Source organism: Equus przewalskii, unplaced genomic scaffold (assembly GCF_037783145.1).
Source record: "Equus przewalskii isolate Varuska unplaced genomic scaffold, EquPr2 ChrUn-12, whole genome shotgun sequence".
NCBI lineage: Eukaryota > Metazoa > Chordata > Mammalia > Perissodactyla > Equidae > Equus > Equus przewalskii.
Window position 1 is genome coordinate 801,220 of NW_027228749.1, and position 22,871 is coordinate 824,090.

General features: G+C 40.0%; 1 protein-coding gene and 1 long non-coding RNA gene across 2 annotated transcripts in view; one reads left to right on the forward strand and one right to left on the reverse strand.

Moving 5' to 3' along the window:
• RNF115 (ring finger protein 115) overlaps positions 1-22,745 on the forward strand; it is a 73,595-nt gene extending 50,850 nt beyond the window's left edge. Inside the window, exons 5-9 of the mRNA XM_008528230.2 lie at positions 11,035-11,106; positions 12,297-12,369; positions 13,311-13,404; positions 15,486-15,601; positions 16,304-22,745. Coding sequence (XP_008526452.2) covers positions 11,035-11,106; positions 12,297-12,369; positions 13,311-13,404; positions 15,486-15,601; positions 16,304-16,435 — 487 coding nt within the window. The 3' untranslated portion in view covers positions 16,436-22,745. The remainder of the gene's footprint in view (positions 1-11,034; positions 11,107-12,296; positions 12,370-13,310; positions 13,405-15,485; positions 15,602-16,303) is intronic.
• LOC139081509 (uncharacterized) lies at positions 2,733-9,734 on the reverse strand. Its single transcript, XR_011536657.1, has 3 exons — positions 9,676-9,734; positions 6,934-7,071; positions 2,733-2,898 (listed from the first exon to the last, which is right to left on the reverse strand). It is a non-coding gene; the product is annotated as an uncharacterized lncRNA (long non-coding RNA).
• Positions 22,746-22,871: the final 126 nt, after the last annotated feature.

The following is a 22,871-nucleotide window of genomic DNA, read 5'->3' on the forward strand; positions in this document are numbered from 1 at the left end:
ACTACTGCCAATCCTCCTCTTTTTGCTGAGGAAGACTGGCCCAGAGCTAACATCCATGCCTATCTTCCTTTGCTTTGTATGTGGGATGCCTACCACAGCATCGTTTTTGCCAAGTGGTGCCAAGTCCGCACCCGGGATCCGAACCGGTGAATCCCAGGGTGCCAAGAAGCGGAACGTGTGCCCTTAACTGCTGCGCCACCGGGCCGGCCCCAGAAAATACTTTATGTTTAAGTAAACTCAATGGAGTTTAGGCTCAGTTAATTAAAGACAGTTTTTCTCCAAGTGCATGTCCAGGCAGGACAGTTCTTTGTTGGGCCTGGTCATCTTCCCATTTATTGCAGAGTGGCCAACACTGTTCTTTCTTACCTACTAAATGTGGATGGTATCTCCCCACTTACTGTAACTAGCAAAACTGTCTCCTTGGATTTCTAGATCCCTGTGTAGGGGCAATATTGAGAATCAGTGACATAAATTAGAAGTTCTTAGATGGATCTAGATGGTCAACCAATGTGTTATCTTCATCTGTCTGTCTCTCTTGAATCTACTTTCCTGTGTCAGCCTCATTATTAGATAGCTCTCCCTATGTAAAGTGAAAAACAGCTAGTGGTATCTCCAAGTTTACAAGAACATTAGAGTATTCATCCCAGAGGATATGTCCATCTGTCAGCGTTCATGGAGGGTCTCTGGCTCTGTTTGGATTTTCTGCCCACACTGCTGGTGGGTGGCAGTTGTTATTCTTGTGCATTTTTTAAGTTAAGGATTTATCTTTTTTTCCCAATATGAGTATCTAATTATTTGCAACATAATTTACTGAATAATCCATCTGATTTGAAATATCATCTTTATTATATACACATTTTCATACTCATCTGTCTCTGGATTCTCTGTTTAGATCTCTGTTGATCTTTATTTGTGTGTTCCTATGTCTGTACCTTACTGGTTAACTTTCCATAATTTTATAGTATGATTTGATACCTAGTAGTGAAAGTCCACTTCATTATTCTTTTCCAAAAATTTCTTGATGCTTCTCTTACATTTACCCTTCCAAATGGTTTTTAGGTGCAATTTGTCAATCTCTTTTTCCTCTCCCATCCCTTTGGGATTTTGATTAGAAATGCATTGGATTTATATATTAATTTGGAGACAGTTGGCACTTTTTATAATATTGAAATTTCGCATCTAGGCCAACTTCGCATTGTGCCTCTCTTTGTTTTTTTTGATGTCATTTAGTAAAATTTTATAGTTTCATTTACTTTTTTAACTGATTATTACTGGAAAGCTTTTTGTTATCCATCACCTTGCTACTTACTTGAATTCCTTTATTAGCTCTGATAGTTTTTCATTTTATTCTAAGTTTTCTAGATTATCAGTCATATCAATAAACATTGATTGTATTTTTCCCCTGTGTTTATGTCTCATTATTTTTACTTACCTGTTGCACTATTATCAAAACAAAGTTGTCTAGTAGTATGCATCCGTGTCTTTTTTCTGACTTCATTGGGAGTGAATTAGTGTTTCTTTGTTAAGCATGTTTGCTTTTGATTCCTAACATATGCACTATCACATTAAGAAAGATTTATTTTATTGCTAATTTATTAGGGAGTTTTAATTAAGAATGACTAGTGATTTTATCAAATGTTCTTTGCAGCCCTATCAAAAATGTTTTTTCTCCTTTAAACAATTAATGCTTTTTATTAACTCATAGATTTTCTAATGTTGAACCCATTATGCACACTTTGAATAAAAACTGCTTTGTCAAGGAGCGTTAATCTCTTAATACACTATTGGAGTTGATTTATTCCTCATCTTTTTTAGGAGTTTTGCATCTGTTCATAAGGGGACTGGTAATTTTCCTTTGGGTTATGTTCGTTTCATAAAATGAGCTGGGAAATCTTCCTGCTTTGTTATACTTGGAAATAGTTTAAATAACATAGGAATTACCTATTCCTTAAAGGTTTGATAAAAGTTACGTGTAATTCCATCTGAGCCTGGCATATTTTGGGGGACCAGATCTGTTCCAACCTTTTCAGTTACTTCAGGGGTTAGTGGTCTAGGGCGGTGTTTTACTCATCTCTGTATTCCCAGCTTCTAGCATAGTGTCTGTTTTATAGTAGATACTGAATATATTTGTGTTGAATAAACGGATAATAGTGATTGTTTCTAAGAGATGTATGGAACATGTGAATTAGTAGTAATAGTAGCTAAGAGTTTGTGCAAGGCACCAGTCTGAGTGCTTTACAGATGTTAATTTGTTTAATCTTCACTATACCCTGTGGCGAAGTTACTGTGAATATCTCCATTTTACAGTAGAAACTGAGGCGTAGAGAGGTCAGGTAAATTGCCTAAGGATATAAAGCCAGTTAAATGTTGGAGCCAGAATATTGCAAAAATAAAGATATTTGTATTTGGTGGAATTATAAATTTTAAAAAATACTTGAAAAAAGTTAACAGTATCATATAGCCTTCCCAAATTTTTTAAAAAAAGACTTAAGCATTTCCCTAACTTTCTTGGAAACTTCCTTCTAAGGCACACATACCAGTGTGTCGATAAGTAGAACTTGAAAGTTTTCAGTTGTTTCTTTTTTCTTTCATGTAAGTGTAAATGGAACACAACATATCGTTGGAGCATATTACTCTGCCTCCTTTGCAGGTCTGCCCAGATTGTTCCACATGTACTGCTTTATAGTAGTTGTCATTGTAATGTTACCCAGTGTTTTGAAAGCACGTTACAGTTTTATATTTGATAGTTTTTTTTATTTATTAAATTTCATCTTGGCTTCTTGACACTTTGTCCTGTTGATTTGAGAAGCAGTGTAACTTTTTATTCTGCTTGTCAGGCTTTCAATTGGTGGTTTCCATGGACAATGTCTCAGGCTCCTCTTCATTCCACTGATTGCACTGTAGAGAGAATACTTGTCTTTTAAGTAATCAGATGTCAGAGATTAGCCTTTATGGGATTATTAATGTGTTCCTCACACCAGCCTAAGGAGTTCCCCTGAAATGAGATATATTTCCTTTGGCTTTTTCATTGGCATGAGTGAAACCGTTTTGCTAATATAAAGAGGGGTGAGTCTTACATTGTTCATTCATTCAAATTTTTATTGAGTGTGCCTAAGTTGTGTGCTCTATCCTCTAATCTGCATCTTTCAAATGATAGTTTATCCAGGTAATCAGGTCCTGAATAGATTAGCTCATTTTATCTAACCTTAAATGAATCTGACCTGTATGAGAAGACTAATTTATTCATTTACACTTGGGGGTATTCTGTTTCAGTGACTGGAAAACTCTTTTCGGGTTGTAACGTAATACCATCTTTGAATTTCCCAGATATCAAGAAATCAAAAGCAATCAGATGGTTATTTGGTATGTATAGAATCAACAAAGGAAACTTCATAATCGTTAGGAGAAATTTCATGCAGATTGTGATAAGTCTAGGGCATTACTCGTATTTTACCTTAAAGAATTTTTTTTAGCATGGTAAAATATTATTTGTCAGTTCTTTTTCTTTGACTGTGTTAGATTAACTAACACATTCATGCTTTCCAGACTTCATAGAGATTACCACCTATTAGTTTACACTTACTGCATTAAGACTTATCTTTATTTTAATGTGTTGTACTTTTTTAACTTTTTTTATTGTTACATTTTAGCCTGGTGTTTTAGCCTCCTTTCTCGTTATACAAAGGAAAGTCCTTTGATCTTAGCAGTAAACTGTCTCTGAATTGCTTTGTAGGGTGCATTACTTCTAAGAATTCCTATCTTAAGACTATGGTCTCTTGAGGTTAACCCTAGGTTCTGGGACCATAGTTTTCTAACTACCGATCACAACTCAAATTTTGAGAATTGACGTTTTTTGGTTAACTTTTTTTTCTTATTTAAAAAAAAAGAACCAACATAAGTATATATTGATATGGATTAAAAAGACAACATAACCCAGAAATAGCAACAGTTACACCTTGATGCATAATCTTGTAGACCTTTTTATATGATACCTACATGTATATGATTGAAAAAGAATCATACTATACCTATTTTATAATCTCCTTTTTTATTGTAATAGATTGTATATATCTTACAATATATATTTTGATTGGGCCCCACATGGGATTTTTTCATTCAACAAACATTTGTATATTACTGTGCCAGGTGCTGTTCTATATGTTAGTGAACAAAACAGTCAATGATTGTTCTTTGCAGAGGTTAAGTACTAATGGGGAAAGACAGACAAACAAAATAACTTAAATCAATAGAGTGTTAATCAATAGTAAATGCTATGGGAAAAAAAGGCAGGTAAGGGAAATGCAGTATTGGGGAAGTGAACTTTCAAAAAGTGCAGTCAGCAAAGGCCTTATTGAAAAGGTATTTGAATAGATGTGAAGTGCTTGAAGTGATGGAATGAGCCAGGAATGTGCCAGCAAGGAGAGGCCTGTGTGGAGCCGAGTAAGTGAGAGGAATAGTAGGAAATGAGGTCACAGAGAAGTTGCTGAGGGTGGGACTGGGGAGGTGAGTATCAGATCATCAGATCAGACTGGTAGGCTGTTATTGTAAGGGCTTTTATTCTGAGTGCAGTGGAAATCCAGTGGGGAGTTTAGGATAGAGGAATGACATGGTTTAACTTATGTCTTAAAATAATCATTCTAACTGCTGTGTGGAGAACAGAATGGGAGGACTGCAAGGGGCACAAGGGCAAGGGCAGAAGCAGAGAAACCATTTAAGAGACTGTTGGATTAATCTAAGCTAGAGGTGCCAGTGGTTTCGATGAGGGTAATGAAACATGGTTGGATTCCAGATATAGTTTGACGATGGGCATGATAGGATTTGCTGAGACTGGATATGAGGTATAACAGAGAGAAGAATTATGGTGACACTAAGGTCTTTTGGCCTAAGCAACTAGAAAAATGGAGCCACCACCAGCTGAGAGGAACAGGTTTAGGGGAGAAGGTTTAAGAGTTCAGTTTTGGACATCATAAGTTTGAGGTGCTTATTACACATTCAGATGGTGATGTCGAATAGGCAGAGGTGTTAGCTGGAGATGAAATTTGGAAGTTGTGGCCTATTTGTAGCATTTAAAATGATAAAACTGGATGAAATTGCCAAAGCAGTCAAGAAAGAGAATAGAAGAAAGTTCAAAGAATTGAACCCTGGGCCCTCATTGATAAGAAGTTTGGGAGATAAGGAGGAATAAGCAGAGGAAACTGAGAAGGGACAGCCAGGGACCTAGGAGGAAAACTTAGTGAGAGTACAGCTCTGGAAATTAGGTGCAGACTCTTATCTGGTCTTATCTGTATCTTTCCCTCAAGACCCCCTTCTTACCTGAAGACTCTTATCTGTGTCTTCCCTTCAAGACCCTGTGGATTGATTTCTCTTCTATGGATTGTTAAAATTATACCACCCTCCTTTCTTCCCACCTCTCCCATTTTAGCTACCTGTTATTACTTTATCGAGAAAGGATTTTATGTATTTAGCAACAACAATAAAGAAATCAGTGTAAGTATGTATGTATCAACTGAAGATAATCTCCTAACAACAGCTCATGTACTTATTGGGGCCACTCTGAGCAGTCTCTGTGTTATTGTTGCAAAGACATGGGGCTAACATCTGATTTCCTGAGAAAAAGCAGCTGAGAAAGGGGAATCAGCAGCTGATCAGCTGAGGTTTCCCTGGCTACTGCAAGCCTTTGTATAGGGTCAGCTTTAGAGCTTCAAGGAAGTAGGCTCTCTCTCAGACTTGATTATTACCATTTACTTATTGGTTAGTTCAAGCATGTGATAATTTACTGTTCTAGTTACTGGCAAGCAAAGGAGGGTACTGTTAAGAAAAATTCCACGTAAACTTAAAGATCTAATTGGCTTTATTCAGCAATTCGTGATTTGGGCAGCATCCCATCTAGCAAGCAGAAAGGAGCTCTGAGGAGTTGTACAAATGGAAGATTTTTATAGGCAGAAAGAGGGTGGGACAAGTTAAAAGAGTGGATTATTTCAGGCAAGTTCACCTTCCTCTAGGGGAAGGCAGGGGGTCTTATCAGGCAGATTACCTCACTAGTGTTGATCAGGAAATTCCAGACAGATTGGTTTAAAAGTCCTCTCCTGGGAGAGGCTGAAACTGCATTTAGGTTAGATATTAAGTCTTGGTGGGGCTTGGCATAAGTGACTCCACTTTGGTCCTGTTGTTTCTTTTTAACAATATATGTTATTTATTGCTGTGTGACAGATTACCCCAGAATCTTATCAGTTTACAACAGCAAACATTTACTATCTCCCAGTTTCTGAGGGTCAGGAGTTTAGGAGCAGCTTAGCTAGGTGGTTCTGGTAAAGGGTTTCATGAGGTTATACTCAAAATAACAGCTTTGGCTGCAGTGATCTTGTAACCACCAAAGGGAGTCTTCCACTCGCTGTAAGACAAGCCAACAGTCAGGAGGCAAGGTTGTAAGAGAGAAAGGGTCTTTTTATTACAGCTTGCCAGCAAGGGGGAAGATGGTGGACTTGTGTCCTAAAGACCATCTTAAAACTACAGAATTTTGAAGCAGTTTTATAGGGCAAATGGGCTGAAAAAGGGAGGGGGCGTCTCAGGATGTTGACCATCTGGAGTTGTAGTCCTTGAGACTACAGAGCATCCCTGTCTCTCTTCACCAGCGACAGATACCAGCAGAGGTTTTTTCCCAAAGGTCGTTACGTCCCTGGAAAAGCTGAAAGAACCAAGTTTTATTGCCTCATTGGAATAGGGAGGTCTGTGTATAAGCCAAGGCTATGAAAATAGCAGAGCAAGCAGATGTGTACTTCTCTAAGCTACGTGCAAACTAGAGCATTGCTAATAAGGAAAAGTGGGTATTTTGTTATAGCCCCAAGATACTTCCCCTCTGTAAGGTGGCTTCCCTTATGCTAACCTGTGTTGACCATTGGGTGTATTTATCTTAGCTATTTAGGCGGCACTAACCTCTGACCACTTAACTGGGATTGAAGGATCCACTTCCAAGTTGGGTCACTCACATGACTTTTGGCAGGAGGCCTCAGTTCCTCACCATGTGTGGCTCTCCATGGGGCTCCTTGAGTGTCCCTATGGCTTGGCATTTGGCTTCCCCAGAATAAGTGATCCGAGAGAGAGAAAGGAAGAAGGAAAGAAACCATAATGCCCTTTATATCCTGATCGCAGAAGGTAAACACTGTCATTGCAGCCATACATTTTATTTTATCTGTAAGAAATGAGTTACTAACTTTAGCCCACATTCAAGGGAAGGAGAATTAAGCTCCACCTCTTGAAGGGGGAAGTATTAAAGGATTTGTAGACATATTTTAAAACTACCACGGTTCACCCTCTGGCCACAAATTCCTTCCATTTTTCCCACGTGCAAAATAGACTCACTTCCTCCCAAGAGCCACCGATAGTCTTTTCCCTTTACAGCATCAACTTGAAATCCAGGTTGTTGTCATTTAATTACCTCTAAGTGTGGATGAGGCTCCTTGAGTATAGTTCCTCAAGTACAATTCCTTTTGATATGAAGACCTGTAAACTAAGGAGATAAGTTTTCTGCCCCTCACCCACCTAACATACAGTGATGGGAAAGACATATAATAAACAGGTATAGAGATTCCTGTTCAAAAAGAAAGAAAATGGGAAGCACAGAGAAGTCACTGATTCATAGCAGTTCTCATGTTTGTCTGGATAAATGTTGGAGATTCCTTGATTAGGACTTGGTTCTATTTCTGCCCAGGAATGCTTCTCTGTGGCTCTTGTTTCTTCCCTCTAGGCTCTTGATTCCACCCTGTGAGTCATCCTTTCTTTTCCATGAAAAGTAGTCCGAATTTGTAGCTGCATAGTTTTCTTAGCCTGCTTCTTGGCAGTAGAATTTTGAGAGCCCGAAGGCCCCTTCTCATTTAGTACCACCTGTATACCTTTCAGTTTAAGCTGGCTCTGTTTCTTTTTAAAACTTAATTTTATTTGTAAGATAAGTCTCCTATGAATCTTATTGAGATTCATGCCATTAGCAAAAACCACACCCACAGATCTCTTCTAGATAATCTGTTTTCTACTTTGGGCTTCTGCTGGAATTGCTGAGGGACAATACTTGTAGTGGGTAGAAATATATCCCCAAAAAAGAGAAGTTCAAGTCCTAACCCCCAGTACCTGTGAATGTGACCTTATTTGGAAATGAGGTCTTTACAGATGTAATCAAGATGAGATCATATTAGGTTAGAGTGGGCCCTAATCCAATGGCTGGTATTCTTTTTTTGAGAAAGATTAGCCCTGAGCTAACATCTGCTGCCAATCCTCCTCTTTTAGCTGAGGAAGGCTGACCCTGAGCTAACATCCGTGCCCATCTTCCTTCACTTTATATGTGGGACACCTGCCACAGCATGGCTTGCCAAGTGGTGCCATGTCCGCACCTGCGAACCGACCAGCGAACCGCGGGCTGCCGAAGCAGAACATGTGCATTTAACCACTGTGCCACCAGGCTGGCCCCTGGTATTCTTTTAAGAAGAGAGAAATTTGGTCACAGAAAACACAAGGAAGACAGGCATGTGAAGACTGAGGCAGAGATTGGAGTAATATGTCTACAAGCTAAGGAACAGCACGGATTGCTAGCAGCCACTGGAAGCTAGGAGAGAGGCATGGAACAGATTCTCCATCAGAGTCTCCAGAAGGCCCTAGCAACATTTTGATTTCAGGCTTCTGACCTCCAGAGCTGTGGGAAAAATTCTTGTTGTTTTAACTACCTAGTTTGTGGGAATTTGTTATGGCAGCTCTAGGAACCTAATACTAATACCCTTAAGCTTCTTAGAAGCCCAATTGTTTAACTGAATAGTTCTCTAGGCACCACTAGATCTTTCTGAGGTCTTAACAAAGAATTGTTATAGCCACAGTCTTGGCTTATCTTTAACCGTTTTCTTTTGGCAATGTCCTGGATTTGTTCTTTGCTTGGAAGCCCTTTCTTAATTTTCGTATCATTTGGAGAGGCTGAGAATTTTCAGAATTATCTAGTCTTAACTCCTTTTTGTTTAACTATCTTTCCTTTAATTTATCCCTCTCTTGCTTTTTAATGTAAGCAGCAAGAAGAAGCCAAGAGGCATCTTTAGTGCTCCTGTCTGAAAATCTTGTTAGCTGAATTATCACCCAGTTCATGAGCCACAACTTCTAGTTTCCACATTATGGCAGGCAACAACTTTTGCCACTATATAACAAGGATCCCTTTTACTCCAGTTTCCAGTAAGATTTTTCTCACTTTCACTGAAGCTCTCACCCATAACTTCCTCAGGGACCATCATGCCTCTCTATGTTTCTTCAAGGTTCTTCAAACGTTCACTGACACCTTCCTCAAAGTCCTCCCAGCCTCTGACCTCTCTTGGGTTCCAAAGCTACTTCCACATTTTAGGTTTTTGTTACAGCAGCACTCAATTCCAGATATCAAAATTTGTATTAGTAATCTATCGTTGTGTGGAAAATTATCCCAGAGCTTAATGGCTTAAAACAACAAACATTTATTGTTTCACAGGTTTAGTGGGTCAGGAGTTGAGGAGCAGCTTAGCTCAGTGCTTCTGGCCCAGGGTCTTACAAGTTTATAGTCAAGACATCGGCCATTGCTGCAGTCATGTAAAGGATCAGTTGGGGCTTACTCCTATTCTGGCAAGTTTGTTGTGGCTGTTGGCAGGAGGCCTCTGTTCCATATCATGTGGGACTTACCACAGGACTTCTTGACATGGCACTCTCCCAGAGAAAGTGATCCAAGAGAGGGTGTAAAGAGGAAGCCACAGTGCCTTTTATGACCTAGTCTTGGAAGTCACAGATTATCTAACCATATTCTGTTGTTAAGAAATCAGTCACTAAGTCCAGCCTATACTTGAGGGAGGAAGTTATTATTATTATTTTATGATAATTTGTGGACATTTTTTTTTTTAAGATTGGCACTTGAGCTAACATCTGTTGCCAATCTTCTTTTTTTTCCTTCTTCTTCTTCATAAAGCCCTCCCAATACATAGCTGTATATTCTAGTTTATTCTAGTTGTAGGTCCTTCTGGTTGTGCTATGTGGGATGCCACCTCAGCATGGCTTGATGAGTGGTGCCATGTCTGCGCCCAAGATCCGAACTGGCAAAACCCTGGGCCGCCGAAGTGGAGTATGTGAACTTAACTGCTTGGCCATGGGGCCGGTCCCGTGGACATATTTTAAAAGAAACACACAGTATTGTTAGCTATTGTTGAACTTTAGGAATGGTGAGAGTCTGGTATTGGCTACTGCCATTGTTATATTGACTGGCCTAATAGATAAAGTGGGAGCTGGGGGTTAAAAGTACCTATCTTGTCAATTATATCTCAGTAAAGCTGGGGGAAAAAAGAAAAGAAAGTGCGTATCATTCAGAAAATGGGAGATCTAGAGGAAAATTCCTTTAATGTTTTTCTTTTGCTGAGATATTACCCCATATCTCTTTGGGTAACAAAGACCAACTCATTAGGATAAAGGACTGGGTAGATGTACCATCTTAAGTGTTCAGAATGTCAAGTGTAAAGCATGTGTGTGTTTGCATGTGTTTGTGTTATAAGCATTTGAAACACATTTTGAGGGCTAATACAGCATGTTGATATGTGTTTGTAAAACGGAATTATTCTCGAAAGAAAAAGGACTCTTTAAATAAGTCTCTTACATAAAAACCCCGTGTGTAAAACACATAAGAATGGAACTACCCTTGTTATAAGGAGATAGGCCCAGAATCCCACTGGCATAGCATCACTTCCAGCCTCTCTTCATATTACTGCCAAGGATCCAAGGAACATAGTTTGAAAACTACACCATACAATCAGATCCCTTTCCAGCCTAATTCACAAAATCTGTTAATCCATAAGAAAACAGAGCTCAGGAAGATAGCCATAATAGCAAGATAGCACTGTACCAGGTAGCAGGCTGATTTCTGGTGCTATCTATTGTATAATGGTCAGTGAAAAGCCATTGTGGTTTGGGACAGGAGTTGATGATTGGTCAGGCATGGATATCTGTAAAGTACTTTCGTTCGTCTGTTGTCTTATCTAATATTTTCTCCTCCAACAGAATAATACAACAGATCTTTGCAGGATTCTTTGCAAATTCTGCAATTCCTGGATCCCCACACCCTTTTACCTGGTAAGTAACTAAATGCCTTCTGTCTTACTCTGCTGGAGTAGCATCATTTTAGGTACTAAAGTTTCTGTACCATAGTGAAGAAAAGAAAGAGCTGCATAGGTGAGTATATAGATGTGATTGGCAGGCTGTTAGACTGCTATTAATTGCTGATCCCAAACTTAATCAGAACTTATTTTTTATTGTTCAGGCTCATGAGGGATATTCTGGTCCCCCAGGATGTCTCGGCACTGGATGTGTCTGATTTTGTTCATATTCTGATCTGTGGCTTGTGTTGAGATGGAGAATGAGATGATCCCTGCCAGGCTTGGTATCTGATGTGTGGGTTTTTCCTCTAGATCATATGGGAAGATTTCATTCCTTAAGAGTTTCTGAAATTTCAAACATATTTAACTTTCTTTTTTAAAAATAAGAAGTTTTTTCAGAAGAAACAAGAGGGTATAATTCAGTATCAGAGTGACACTTACGTACGATAGGGATTAAAAAGGAATTTCCTCTTGTTTGTACAATTATTTGCCCCTTCTGACTCTGCCCTGGAAGGCCTCTTTGCTCAGAGGGACCTCAGTCCTTCTACACCATTACCCTATTTTCCAACCTCTAGTTTCTTTAAACATGTTCCAGCCAGAGAGTCTGGACGTCCTTCATCCAGGGCAGTGCCCTAGCCACTCCAAAAAGAGATGCTGCCAACTCCCTTTGGTAATTGCTCTAAGTTGTGATTCAGAGAGACTGCTATGGCTGCTGCTTTACTTGAAAGCTCCTCATTGTCTAGTACTATGGGCAGCCTCTTAGACTGAGGCAAGTCTGCTGTAGATTTTGGCCAGCCATGAAGGGAAAATTCTCCTTAAAAAGCAGCTCCATCTATGTTTAATGTAAGTGGGCACAGAGAAGACAAACTTCTTAACCAACAGGCCATGAGTCACTCTTTTTGCTTTGGCACATTGTGGTATTTTAGGTAGCTTCACATTTTACGTTCCATTCAGTTAAGTAAAAATTCCTAGAGGATGAGAGACTACCTCTGGCTAATCTGTTTGACCTTGAAAATATTGAGAAATTCTTTGCCAGTTGATTCTAGAGAACTAGTGACTTTCCAGTTCTGAGAGAGAGCAGGATTCCTCCTCCAGTTTTTTCTGTGGTGTAAGACAGAGCCTGGTCACTCCATCTAATGCTGTCTGTCTATCTCATCTCATGTATAGGAGCGGGATGCTGCACTCCAACCCTGGGGACTATGCCTGGGGTCAGACAGGGCTTGATGCCATTGTAACCCAGGTGAGGAGCTGCCTTTTGAGGGTGTCTGTTCAGTGTGTCTCCTGGTTCCACAGGCTTTCTGCTTTCCTTCTGCTACTTTCTGAAATGGCGGTCACTCTGCTTTCCCTAATATTTTGAGCTTGTCGGTTTCCATTTTACTAAAGGGATAAATGGTTTACGGGTTTAGCACAGCATCCATGTACTTTATAGGTCCTAGGGGCTTTCTAGAAGATGGATTTATGTCCATAGAAAGAAAAGACTTCCATAACAAACAGCATTTTGTGTTTTTGGCCTCTTGTTCAGTCCTGTGAGGATCCTTTTTAACAAGTACTTCACAAAAAAGGAGGGTATCCTCACATGTTGAAGCAGGAATTTCTTCTAGATGGAGCAAAGTAGGAGAAGGAAGCAGAGAAAAAGGTATTCTTATGCCATGTATAGTTGCTTCCACTTGTGTATGTTTATTTTATTTTAATTGGTTTTTCATTACCCTGTGGATTGCTGAGAATAGAAAGCATGTCGTTTATATCCAAGTCTTCTTGTAAGCAGTAATTTACCTAATTCCTGGCTTACCTTATGCTATTTTCCATACTTCCACCCTTTTCCAAAATTTTCCACCAAAAATGAAGTTTTTGGATCAGTTAAATATTACTTTTTATTAAGCTGTAGTTTTTTTCATGACATTGCAACCCTTTTGCTGCCTCTGAAGTTGCTTTATGCCCAAAGGTGAGCCTTTCAATGAAGAGTCTGTAGGCTTGTACTAATGTCACTCTGAAATTGTAAAGCAATTGTAAGTGTTCTTGCAGCAGGAAAGAGGAAACCCAAGCCTCTCACAGCCTTGCAGAAGAAAGAGCAACTAACGTTTCTAATCCCAGCTCTGTTTTTTCTCAGTTGGAGCAGCTCCCTCCCCAGCGATAGTGAGATGTCTGCCGCTTTTTCTTCTTTTCCTTTTTCTTTTTTTGTAGCTTTTAGGACAACTGGAAAATACAGGGCCTCCCCCAGCTGACAAGGAAAAGATCACATCTCTTCCAACAGTGACAGTAACTCAGGAACAAGTTGGTAGGTTCATGTTCGTATTTACTCTGTCACCTTCTGATCTCTGTTCACAATCCCAGCACCTTTCTATACTGAGGATCTTCAAGGGAAGCTAAAGCACTCCTAAAAATTCCTCTCCGGATGCCCGATATAGAAGGTACCTACTGCTTCATTAGGTTAGTCAACAGGTATTTCCTGAGCAATTACTGTGTTCCTTTTCTAGATGCCATGCAGGAAATAAAGAGGTACAGAGACATATAAAATTTGATTTCTTGAAGAACTTACTAGGAGAAGCAAAACTCACCAAACAAACAACAGTAGAGAAAATAATGTTGAACAGGTGCTACTGACTTTGGGGAAGAAAGGAGAGAAAAAACTTGGAGGTTGGGATTTGTTTCACATCTTCTCTGTGTCAGATACAGTTAGGTACATTAGACATAGATATTATTTTATTTGTAATCACTGAAGGAATTTAGTGATAAGGGACATTATTTTGGACTGAGAGTTTCCTTCTCCACAAATTCTGTTTAAGGAAAAGTATGAAGCAATGTATGAATGTTAGCATGGACATGGTGTCTGAATCAGGTATAAGGAGAGTGTTACTAGACTTGAAATAGAATCTGGTTTGGGGAGTAGTGGGAAGTATAACTGGATAGGAAGGAAGGGGCATTGTTAAAGGGGATCTCAAAATGGACAGAGTAGTTAGGGCTGGATATTTTAGGTACTAGTTAAGTTTTGTAGGTCCCCAAATCCAGGAATGAGGAAATTTAAGTTATTTTTAGGGGAGATTAGTTTGGAGGTAGTGTGTAAAGGAAATTGGAAGCAGGAAAAGGCAAGAATGGATTTAGGGGGCTGTTGCAGCATCCAAGTGGGGTTCTGGTGATGGTGACAATGCTAACAGAAAGGAAAGGGTAGATTCAGAAGATCATTTTGAAGAAGGGCTTTCATGACTGATTGCATAATGGGATGAAGGAGGGGAGAGGGTCAAAGATGACTAAGATTTTGCAGTTTTGTAACTACAGCGGTGGTGCTGCCATCATCAGAGATGGAGTAATTGTGAGTGGGTCTTGGTTTGGGTAGGAAGGTGATGTGAGGTTTTTAATTTTGAATTTGTTGATTTTGAGGTGCCAGCTAAGAATCGAAGTGGGGATGAGCTGGAGATTGCTATGAAGCTAGTATTAGGGCAAATTAGCTGGTGGCAAAGCATAGTATATATTTGGAGGATTGGAGGCTTGGAGTCAGGGATACCACCTCAGAGGCTGCTGCAGTAGACTAGGCATAAGAAGTAAAAGCTAGAATTAGGGCAAACGTGGTAGGAATGGAAGGAAGGAGTGAATCTATTAAGTGGTAGTCCTTCTCCAAATGCCTTGAGTGCTGTGGGGCATGTAGCATACCTCAGCCACTGGAGAGAGAGACTAGCTGGTATTATTAGCTAGACTTGGGAAACTCAGAGTTTGTTGCCAGGTACTCACAATGTAGTTTGTAGCCATTTCCTCTCAGAGAACAGGGCTTCCTGTCTCTGGACTTGTAGCCTGAACTACCCTTGGGTTTTGCAATTCTGCAGCTCCACCTTCTGGCACAGCTTTTAATTAACCACTTGTACAGAGGGCTTGAGGCCAACTATGCTGAAAGAAGATGCGTGATGTGGAAAATAGTAGGGGAAAAGTGGCTTGAGACACTGACTGGGACTGCTAAGATTGCTGAGATGAGTGCCTTGTTGTGGTGGACAGATCGCCAGTGTTTGCTAAGTGCAAACTGCCAGAAAGCTACATTTGAGAAGATGTTTTTCTTGTTTTACTTGACAGATAATCTAAGCCCCAGTTTATTTTTTCCAACTCTTTACGTTGAAAAGTAGGCCTTATATAGTTCCCATCTAGACTGTGTTGGAATAGACTCATTCCTCAGTCCTCCTTTTCATATCCCCATCTACCACCACCTCCACCTCCATTCAGAAATCAAATTCATGCTTCCAATCTGCCTCTCCTTGGATGTGCTCTGTGTCTGTTCTTTATGCATATGTCCTTTGGTTGTTAGAGACATTGGACAAGTTTTTTTCTTCCTTCTTTTTGCTTCTTTACTTTAAAAGTCATTGTTTCCTCCAACAGATATGGGTTTAGAGTGTCCAGTATGCAAAGAAGATTACACAGTTGAAGAGGAAGTCCGGCAGTTACCCTGCAACCACTTCTTCCACAGCAGTTGTATTGTGCCGTGGTTAGAGCTGGTGAGTATAGACAGCTGTCATCTGTGATGGGGTATCTCTGCCTGTCACATCTTCGTGGGGTGGTGGGGGTGGTGGTAGTTCAGAGTAAGCGTGTATTTAACAGTTAATGGAGAGCCAAGCAGATCAGGTTTTAGTCCCTGGCTAACTCCTAGTAGTACCATTACTGGTTTTTAGATTACTATCTGTTTGGAACTTCTCTGACCAGGGTTTAGCAAACCAAAGCTCAAAGTTCACTGTGGCCTGTCATCTGTTTTTGTAAATGAAGTTTTATTGGAACACAAGTATGCTCATTTGTATACAAATAGTCTATGGCTGCTTTTGTGCTATGTTAGCAGAATTGAGTAGTTGCGACATAGGCGGTCTGGCCGGCAAAGCCTAAAATATTTACTAGCTGTCCCTTTACAGAGAAAGTTTGCTGACTCCTGCTGTAGACCATCTCAGGTCACTGATTCTGGTTAATTCTGTTTGGTGATATGTGTTAGCTATTGTTAAGTTGCTGGCCTAGAACTCTCTCTCTGAGTTCTGTTTAAAGTTCTTTTTGGGAGATGTCCTGGTGGTGCACCTTGGAGCTCAGTGTGCCCTGTGTGAGAATGTATGCCCTTTTTGGTTTTTTGCCTGCCAACTGTCGGGGTTTCTAAGTGTTCTGTACCTCCAACTTCTCAGGTCAGGCTGTTTACATGAACTGATATCTTTCTGTTTCAGCATGACACATGTCCTGTATGTAGGAAGAGCTTAAATGGTGAGGACTCTACTCGGCAAACCCAGAGCTCTGAGGCCTCTGCAAGCAACAGATTTAGCAGTGACAGCCAGCTACATGACCGATGGACTTTCTGAAGCTAAAGACCACATCTGAGCCAGGGCTGTGGTAGTCTTCTCACCACAGCTGTAAATTGTATCAAAAGATAGTAGGTACATTTAGGAACCACATAAGAAGCCCCAACCGTAATATTAATGCAATGAGTGTTTTTCTTCTCTAAAGTTAGTATCTACAGATGGAATTGTATCTACAACCAAATGCCTCTTATTCCTGAATTCAGAGTGATAATTTTAAAAGTATGAAACTTAATTATGTGGGTTTCCCCCCACCAGAATAGAATCAGTTGCTTAGTCTAGCTAGGGTCCTGCTATCTGTCATGTTACCTTGTAATGGATGTTTCCATCTCCTTCTCCAATCTCCACCTTACTGTTAGTGTATTTTATAGTAAATACAGTGAAACCAGAGCCCTAAAGTCCTGCTGATATAAAGTCCTTCTGTTTTAATTGTACAAAAGCATCTGCTCTTGGCCACATTAGCCAAGAAGTGAGGTCAGATTAATTCAGGAATCTTAGGCTAATGATTTTGTTTTGTCTTGAATCCTCAGAGAGCAAATCAAAGAAAAATCACAGTTGGAAGGAGAAAGTGGCTTATTATTGTAGTCTTTGGTTTTCTCATTTTAGTTTTTAAAGACTACTTCACAAGATGGCAGTTTCCAGAGAAACCAACATGACATGTTCTTAGGAGTTTTATGTTGGTAGGGATCCAAGTCTGGTTCCTCTTTGGGAATGAGTTGGGCAGCATACAGGCACAGAAGGACAGATATTTGAATCTTTGGTTCTGAGGTTTTTTAATGGTTCCCAACTCATTGTTTACTGTCTTTTGTCCTGGGGACCTTATAATAATGTCCCTCACGGAAATAGAATTACTTCATTACTGCTTCTACAGCCAATTCACTGTTTTTAGTATTTCATTAGTCTTCAGGAATTGAGATTTTACATTGTCTCATTTTAATTTTTTAACTCCTTTTATCATCTCTGAAACCTTTCTGTTCTGCTTGGTTCTGAGTATATTTGGAATCAAACTGATTATTGTGATCATGCCCAAAACAGCTTGGCCTAGGAGAGATAGGCCTTACTTTTTCTGCCTAACAGTATCTCATGCACATGCTCTTTGGAGCATATAAGTGTTTAAACTTGAATAAATGAAGATCAAATATGTCATTGGAACTTCAGAGTCTCAAAAGGAAATGATGGGGATACGTAACCACTGTTGGTGTGCCAAAAAGGGTGACAGAGGGACACCGTTTGTATTGTCACATCTGCCTTTCATAGTTTGGAATGATTAGAACAAGAAGCCCACTTGCTGGTGAGTATCTTTCTTGGCTAGGAGTCTTTCCTCAGTTTTTGTTGACTTTCGTACACTGATTTGGGAGGCTGAGGAAAGAGGGTTAGAAATATCTTTGTACTTCGGTGAGAGGATGAAGGAGTAGAAGTGGGAAAAGAGAAAGTGGGAGAGTGGCTTGCTGAATTAATAGCCTGCCTCTAAAAGTTGTGACCATAACGTATGATTCAGTTTGGGCCCAGAGGGAATAAAAGATGTTTTCTCATATGCCTCTCATGTTATACCTCTGTAGAGATTGTTTCTTTGGAGAATGTGAGCTATTTACCATGGCTATTGAAATGTAGCCCAAAAACACACATTGGTTTTAAATGGGAGGGTGAAAAGGCTGGGAGGGTGAGAGGTATATTATGTGTCTTTGGCGGCCACTACTTAGATGGAGAAAGGCTGCTGAAGTTGGAGCACATTGCAGTTTTCAAGTAGAACAGTATGAGCAGTGTCAGAAAAATTATGACAGCCTGGAAATTTTCGTCTGCCTGTCACTGTCCGGAGAGGCTAGGACAGGCAGTTGTATTTTTGCTTACAACTAGAGAACTAGAAAGGATGTAGTAGCTTCACAAAGGCATGGAAACAAAGCCCTAGATAGAGATTTACCTTTTCAATACACAGAACAGCAAATAGCATCATTCTAAGTTTTTCAAAATTTTCTTCACTTTTTTTGCTCTGATAGAGGATATCAGGCTCATTTCTGTTTCCTGGACCCCTCCCACTTCATGAATCTGTAGTGTTTCTTCCTAGAATAGGAGGCATGTCAGACTTCCAGGTTAACTTAGGTTAAGGAGTGTACTCATCAGGGGTCTGTAGAGAAACAGAACCAATAGGGTGTGTGTGTGTGTGTGTACATATCTATAAAGAGGTTTATTATAAGGAATTGGCTCGTGTGATTATTGGGGCTAAGGGTGTGTGTGTACACACATATATATATAAAGAGATTTATTAGGAGGAATTGGCTCGTGTGATTGTTGGGGCTAAGAAGTCCCAAGATCTGTAGTCAGCCAGCCAGAAGAGCTAGTGGTGTAGTTCCAGTCCAATTCCAAAGGCCTCCAAAAGCTGGAAGGCTCGAGACCCAAGAAGAGCTGATGTTTCAGTTTGAATTCAAGGGCAGCAAAGGACTGATGTCCCAACTCATGCAGTCAGGCAGGAGGAGTTCCCTTTTGCTAGCAGTAGTGTCAGCCATTTTGTTTTGTTCAGACCTTCAACTGATTGGATGAGGCCCACCCATATTAGAGAGGTCAATCTGTTTACTCAGTCTTCTGATTCAGATATTAATCTTATCCAAAAATACCCTCACAGACACATCCAGAATAATGTTCAACCAAATATCTGGGTGTCCCATGGCCCAGTCAAGTTGACACATAAAATTAATCATCACAAGGAAGAAAAATAGAAATGCACATAGCCGAGTGATTCTTATCCCACTAAAGTTTTGCCAAGTGAACATTGTGTCTCTATGAGAAATGTCTGTCTTGGTTAGAGACCTCAGTACTAGGGTTAAACAGTAGAAGAAATGTATATGGGATGAGGACCAGTTTTCTGTGTGCATCATATCTGTTTTTCCTCTTCAACCTAGATTAACCTGGAAATCTGAGATGCCTCCCATTCTAGAAGAAACATTGCAGATTCATTGGTCTACTACCAGAACATGGTTGGGGTTAAGAGTTTATTTCTAGGAATGCCTTGCTCTTAAATGTTTCAGACACAGTTTAGATATAATACCCAAGATGGAGGGCCACATAACCTGGACTTTTCAGGTGTTCATTTGTTTACAGCTGGAAGGCTTACAGACTCAGGACCCTGGAGCCTTAATAGGAGTCAAGGGAGAGATGATTCAGCTTTCTGTGATTGTCAAAGAGAAGAGACAACTGTTGCAATTTCAGATCTGGAGCCCTTAGACTTGAGGCCTTTGCGTTCATATTAAATAGCCTACCCTTTGAGTTCCATGCAGAGCTGAACAGATTGTTTTTTTATTCATATGTCTTCTTTATCTTCCTCTTGTCTGTTATAATTTGAAATAAGAGGGAAGAAAACTATTTTGTTAGCACGTAATTAGGAGAGACTTCCTAGAGATTGGTAGAGGTTGGAAGTAGAGAGGTTATAGGGCAACTCCTCGCTGGCCTCCACGTGATGATTGCTTCTTGGGTCATCTCCAGATGGGTTAGTCTAACTTGTCTTCATATGTGTTAGTTCAGAACTGGGCAGTTGGGTGGAAAGGGAGTGGCGAACATTTAGCTGTTATCTCCAACATCTTTAAAGTTTCTAAGCTAACGAATTGGGAGCTGGGAGCAGGGATAATCCTGGCATTAAAAAGTAATTTTCCCTCAAAGTTCCTGTTGCCAGTTCTCTGAAGAGTTGAGAAATATAGAGAATCCAGAATGACATTTTGTCCCTGTTGCTGTAACTTCTTGACTCTTTCCTTACAATAGTTTTTTAATTTATAAGAAAAAGGAATTACTGGGGCCGGCCCCGTGGCCAAGTAGTTAAGTTCACGCACTCCACTTTGGCGGCCTGGGGTTTCACCGGTTTGGATCCTGGGTGCAGACATGGCACCGCTCATCAGGCCGTGCTGAGGTGGCGTCCACACAGCACAACCAGAAGGACGTACAACTAGAATATACAGCTATGTACTGGGCGGTTTTGGAGAGAAGAAGAATGAAAAAAAGATTGGCATCAGATGTTAGCTCAGCTGCCAATCTTTAAAAAAAAATGGGAATTACTCTAGGCAGAGGATCTGAAAATGGGTATAAATTAAATCGTTTCCTAGTTTATTACAAATTTTAGTTGTCAACATTTGCTGCATAACAATTGAGCCAAGTGCTTATTAGATGTTTGCCTTGAACAGTACTGGTCCAATAATTATTCTCAAGTTTGAGGGAAGATTTGGGGGGAAGAATTTGTTTTTTTCTCTAACAAGTCTCACTTTGATTAAATAGTTATTAGGAGGAAAATTCCTTGTTTATGTTTTTGTACTGCACATTCATACGTGTGTGTGTGTATATATATGTCTCTATTCACATACACACACACACACATTTCACACTAGAGGAAGAAAGGATATGGGGGGCACTGGATATGGTGGACACTGAGGTACAGCAGAGGGCTGGAGCCTCACAGTCTCATCCTCTCATTGGGAATACTTCAGACCCTTCTGTTTCCGTAGTTCTCTGTTACGGGATGCTGTTGGCTTGGGCAGGTCCCTTGTTATATGGTGTGTGGCAAGGAGATTCACTGGAGGTAAAAGCCTAGTCATTTCTGAGGGTTGAGTATAAATGGCTTTGAGGACAGGGTATTCATCATCCATTGCTTCTTTATAATTAGTTGAACTCAAATACAATTACCTGTTTTTTAAAAAAATTTTCTTGATAAATTATTGATACCAAATTGACTTCTTCACAACCTTCTGCATGCTTCACTTTCTTTCCCCCTGGTGTCCAAGTGCTGTTTCCCCACGGAATATTAATTAAATATATCAGTCTTAACAAAAACTAATCAGGAGAGAATCATAGTCTATGCCTGTTTTAAACAACAAAACAGCCTCTCGGGTTTTGGAAGGTGAAGAGCACTTCAGAGTAGGTTGTTAGAGCTGATCTAGGCAGGCCACTGATATCTGTGAGGGAAGACAGATTTTAGGAGGAGAAGGAGCAGGGCTGGTGAACAGATAATTGGATGTTAGGGGAAGAGCTTTGGCCTCTGCAGTAGAGAGGTGGGAAGATGAGAGTGCTGTTCACAAGAATAAACCAGTAGTGAGTTGGGAGTTAGAAGGGACTAGCAGGAGAGAGTTTCCAGAAGGAATCTCACATAAGTTCTGATGCAGGGAGTTGGGGAAAAGATTTGATAGGGTAAACATCGTAAGTGTCTCTCCTGTGGGGGACGTGTTAGCTCGCAGTAATGTCAGCCTGTCAGCACTCAGGCTGAGAACCACAGGGCTGCTCCAAGGGTTTAAAATAAAATGTATAGAATACAGTGTGTACAACTGGAGATATTTTCCAGCATTAAAATACAGCCCTTGTCTGATCCAAAGGACGTTATGAGGTTTTGATCTCTCACCTGCCAGACAAGTAGAATTATAGGCATTCAACTCTGAGATCTTATACATATAAACTTTTATGTTTTGCCAAATTACACTTAGATGGCGTCCACGGAAGTGGAGTCTGTATCTATATGTTGCCTTTTCCTCTTTCGGCTAGTACACTTATTTTTTTATTTTTTATTTTTTGAGGAAGATTAGCCCTGAGCTGACATCTGCTCCCAATCCTCCTTTTTTTTGCTGAGGAAGACTGGCCCTGACCTAACATCCATGCCCATCTTCCTCTACTTTATATGTGGGACACCTGCCACAGCCTGGCTCATCAAGTGGTGTGTAGGTCCGCACCCAGGATCTGAACTGGTGAACCCCGGGCTGCCGAAGCGGAACATGCAAACTTAACTGCTGCGCCACCAGGCTGCTCCTTGGCTAGTACATTTATATCTGTGAATCATGGCATATGTAGGCTTGTGGTTTTTTATCTTTTCTGGTAAGATATTCCATTTTTAAGGTCCAAAAATTATGACTGTCTCTCAATAAGATAATATTTGTACTTTTAGTATCTTTTGATGAAAAGATATATCAAAAAGCTGCTGTGATTTCAGTAATGCTTTTAAATCAATTTGACTTTGTCACACCAGAATCTACATCCAGTTGAAATACAGTGTATACATATTTGTAAGATATTCATTCAGACTGGAGATAATGCTTATACAGATTCCTTGTAATAATTCCATGGCCTCATAGAGGTTCAAAATCCATGGGTTATGAATCACCATATAGATTGAGGTTAAGTTGTTTGTCCAAAAACTGTCTATTCATGCAAAAATGTCTATTCATGGAAATTTGTAGGGTTATTTGAAATCAGTGGTATCAATACGTTTTGAAAGCCAAGATGAAAGTATTTCAGATTTATGTTTAACCAGTTCTTGAGATAAGCAGAATAAATAAATTCTTTAGAAGTGGGACCTTTGACTTATTTTTGCTTTGTTTATTCTGCTTGGTTCAAGTCAGAGCTAACAGTCTAATGCTCTTGAATGTCTTGATAAACTTGGACAGCAAATGTGTCTCTTCTGCAGATTTTTACGTGAGGA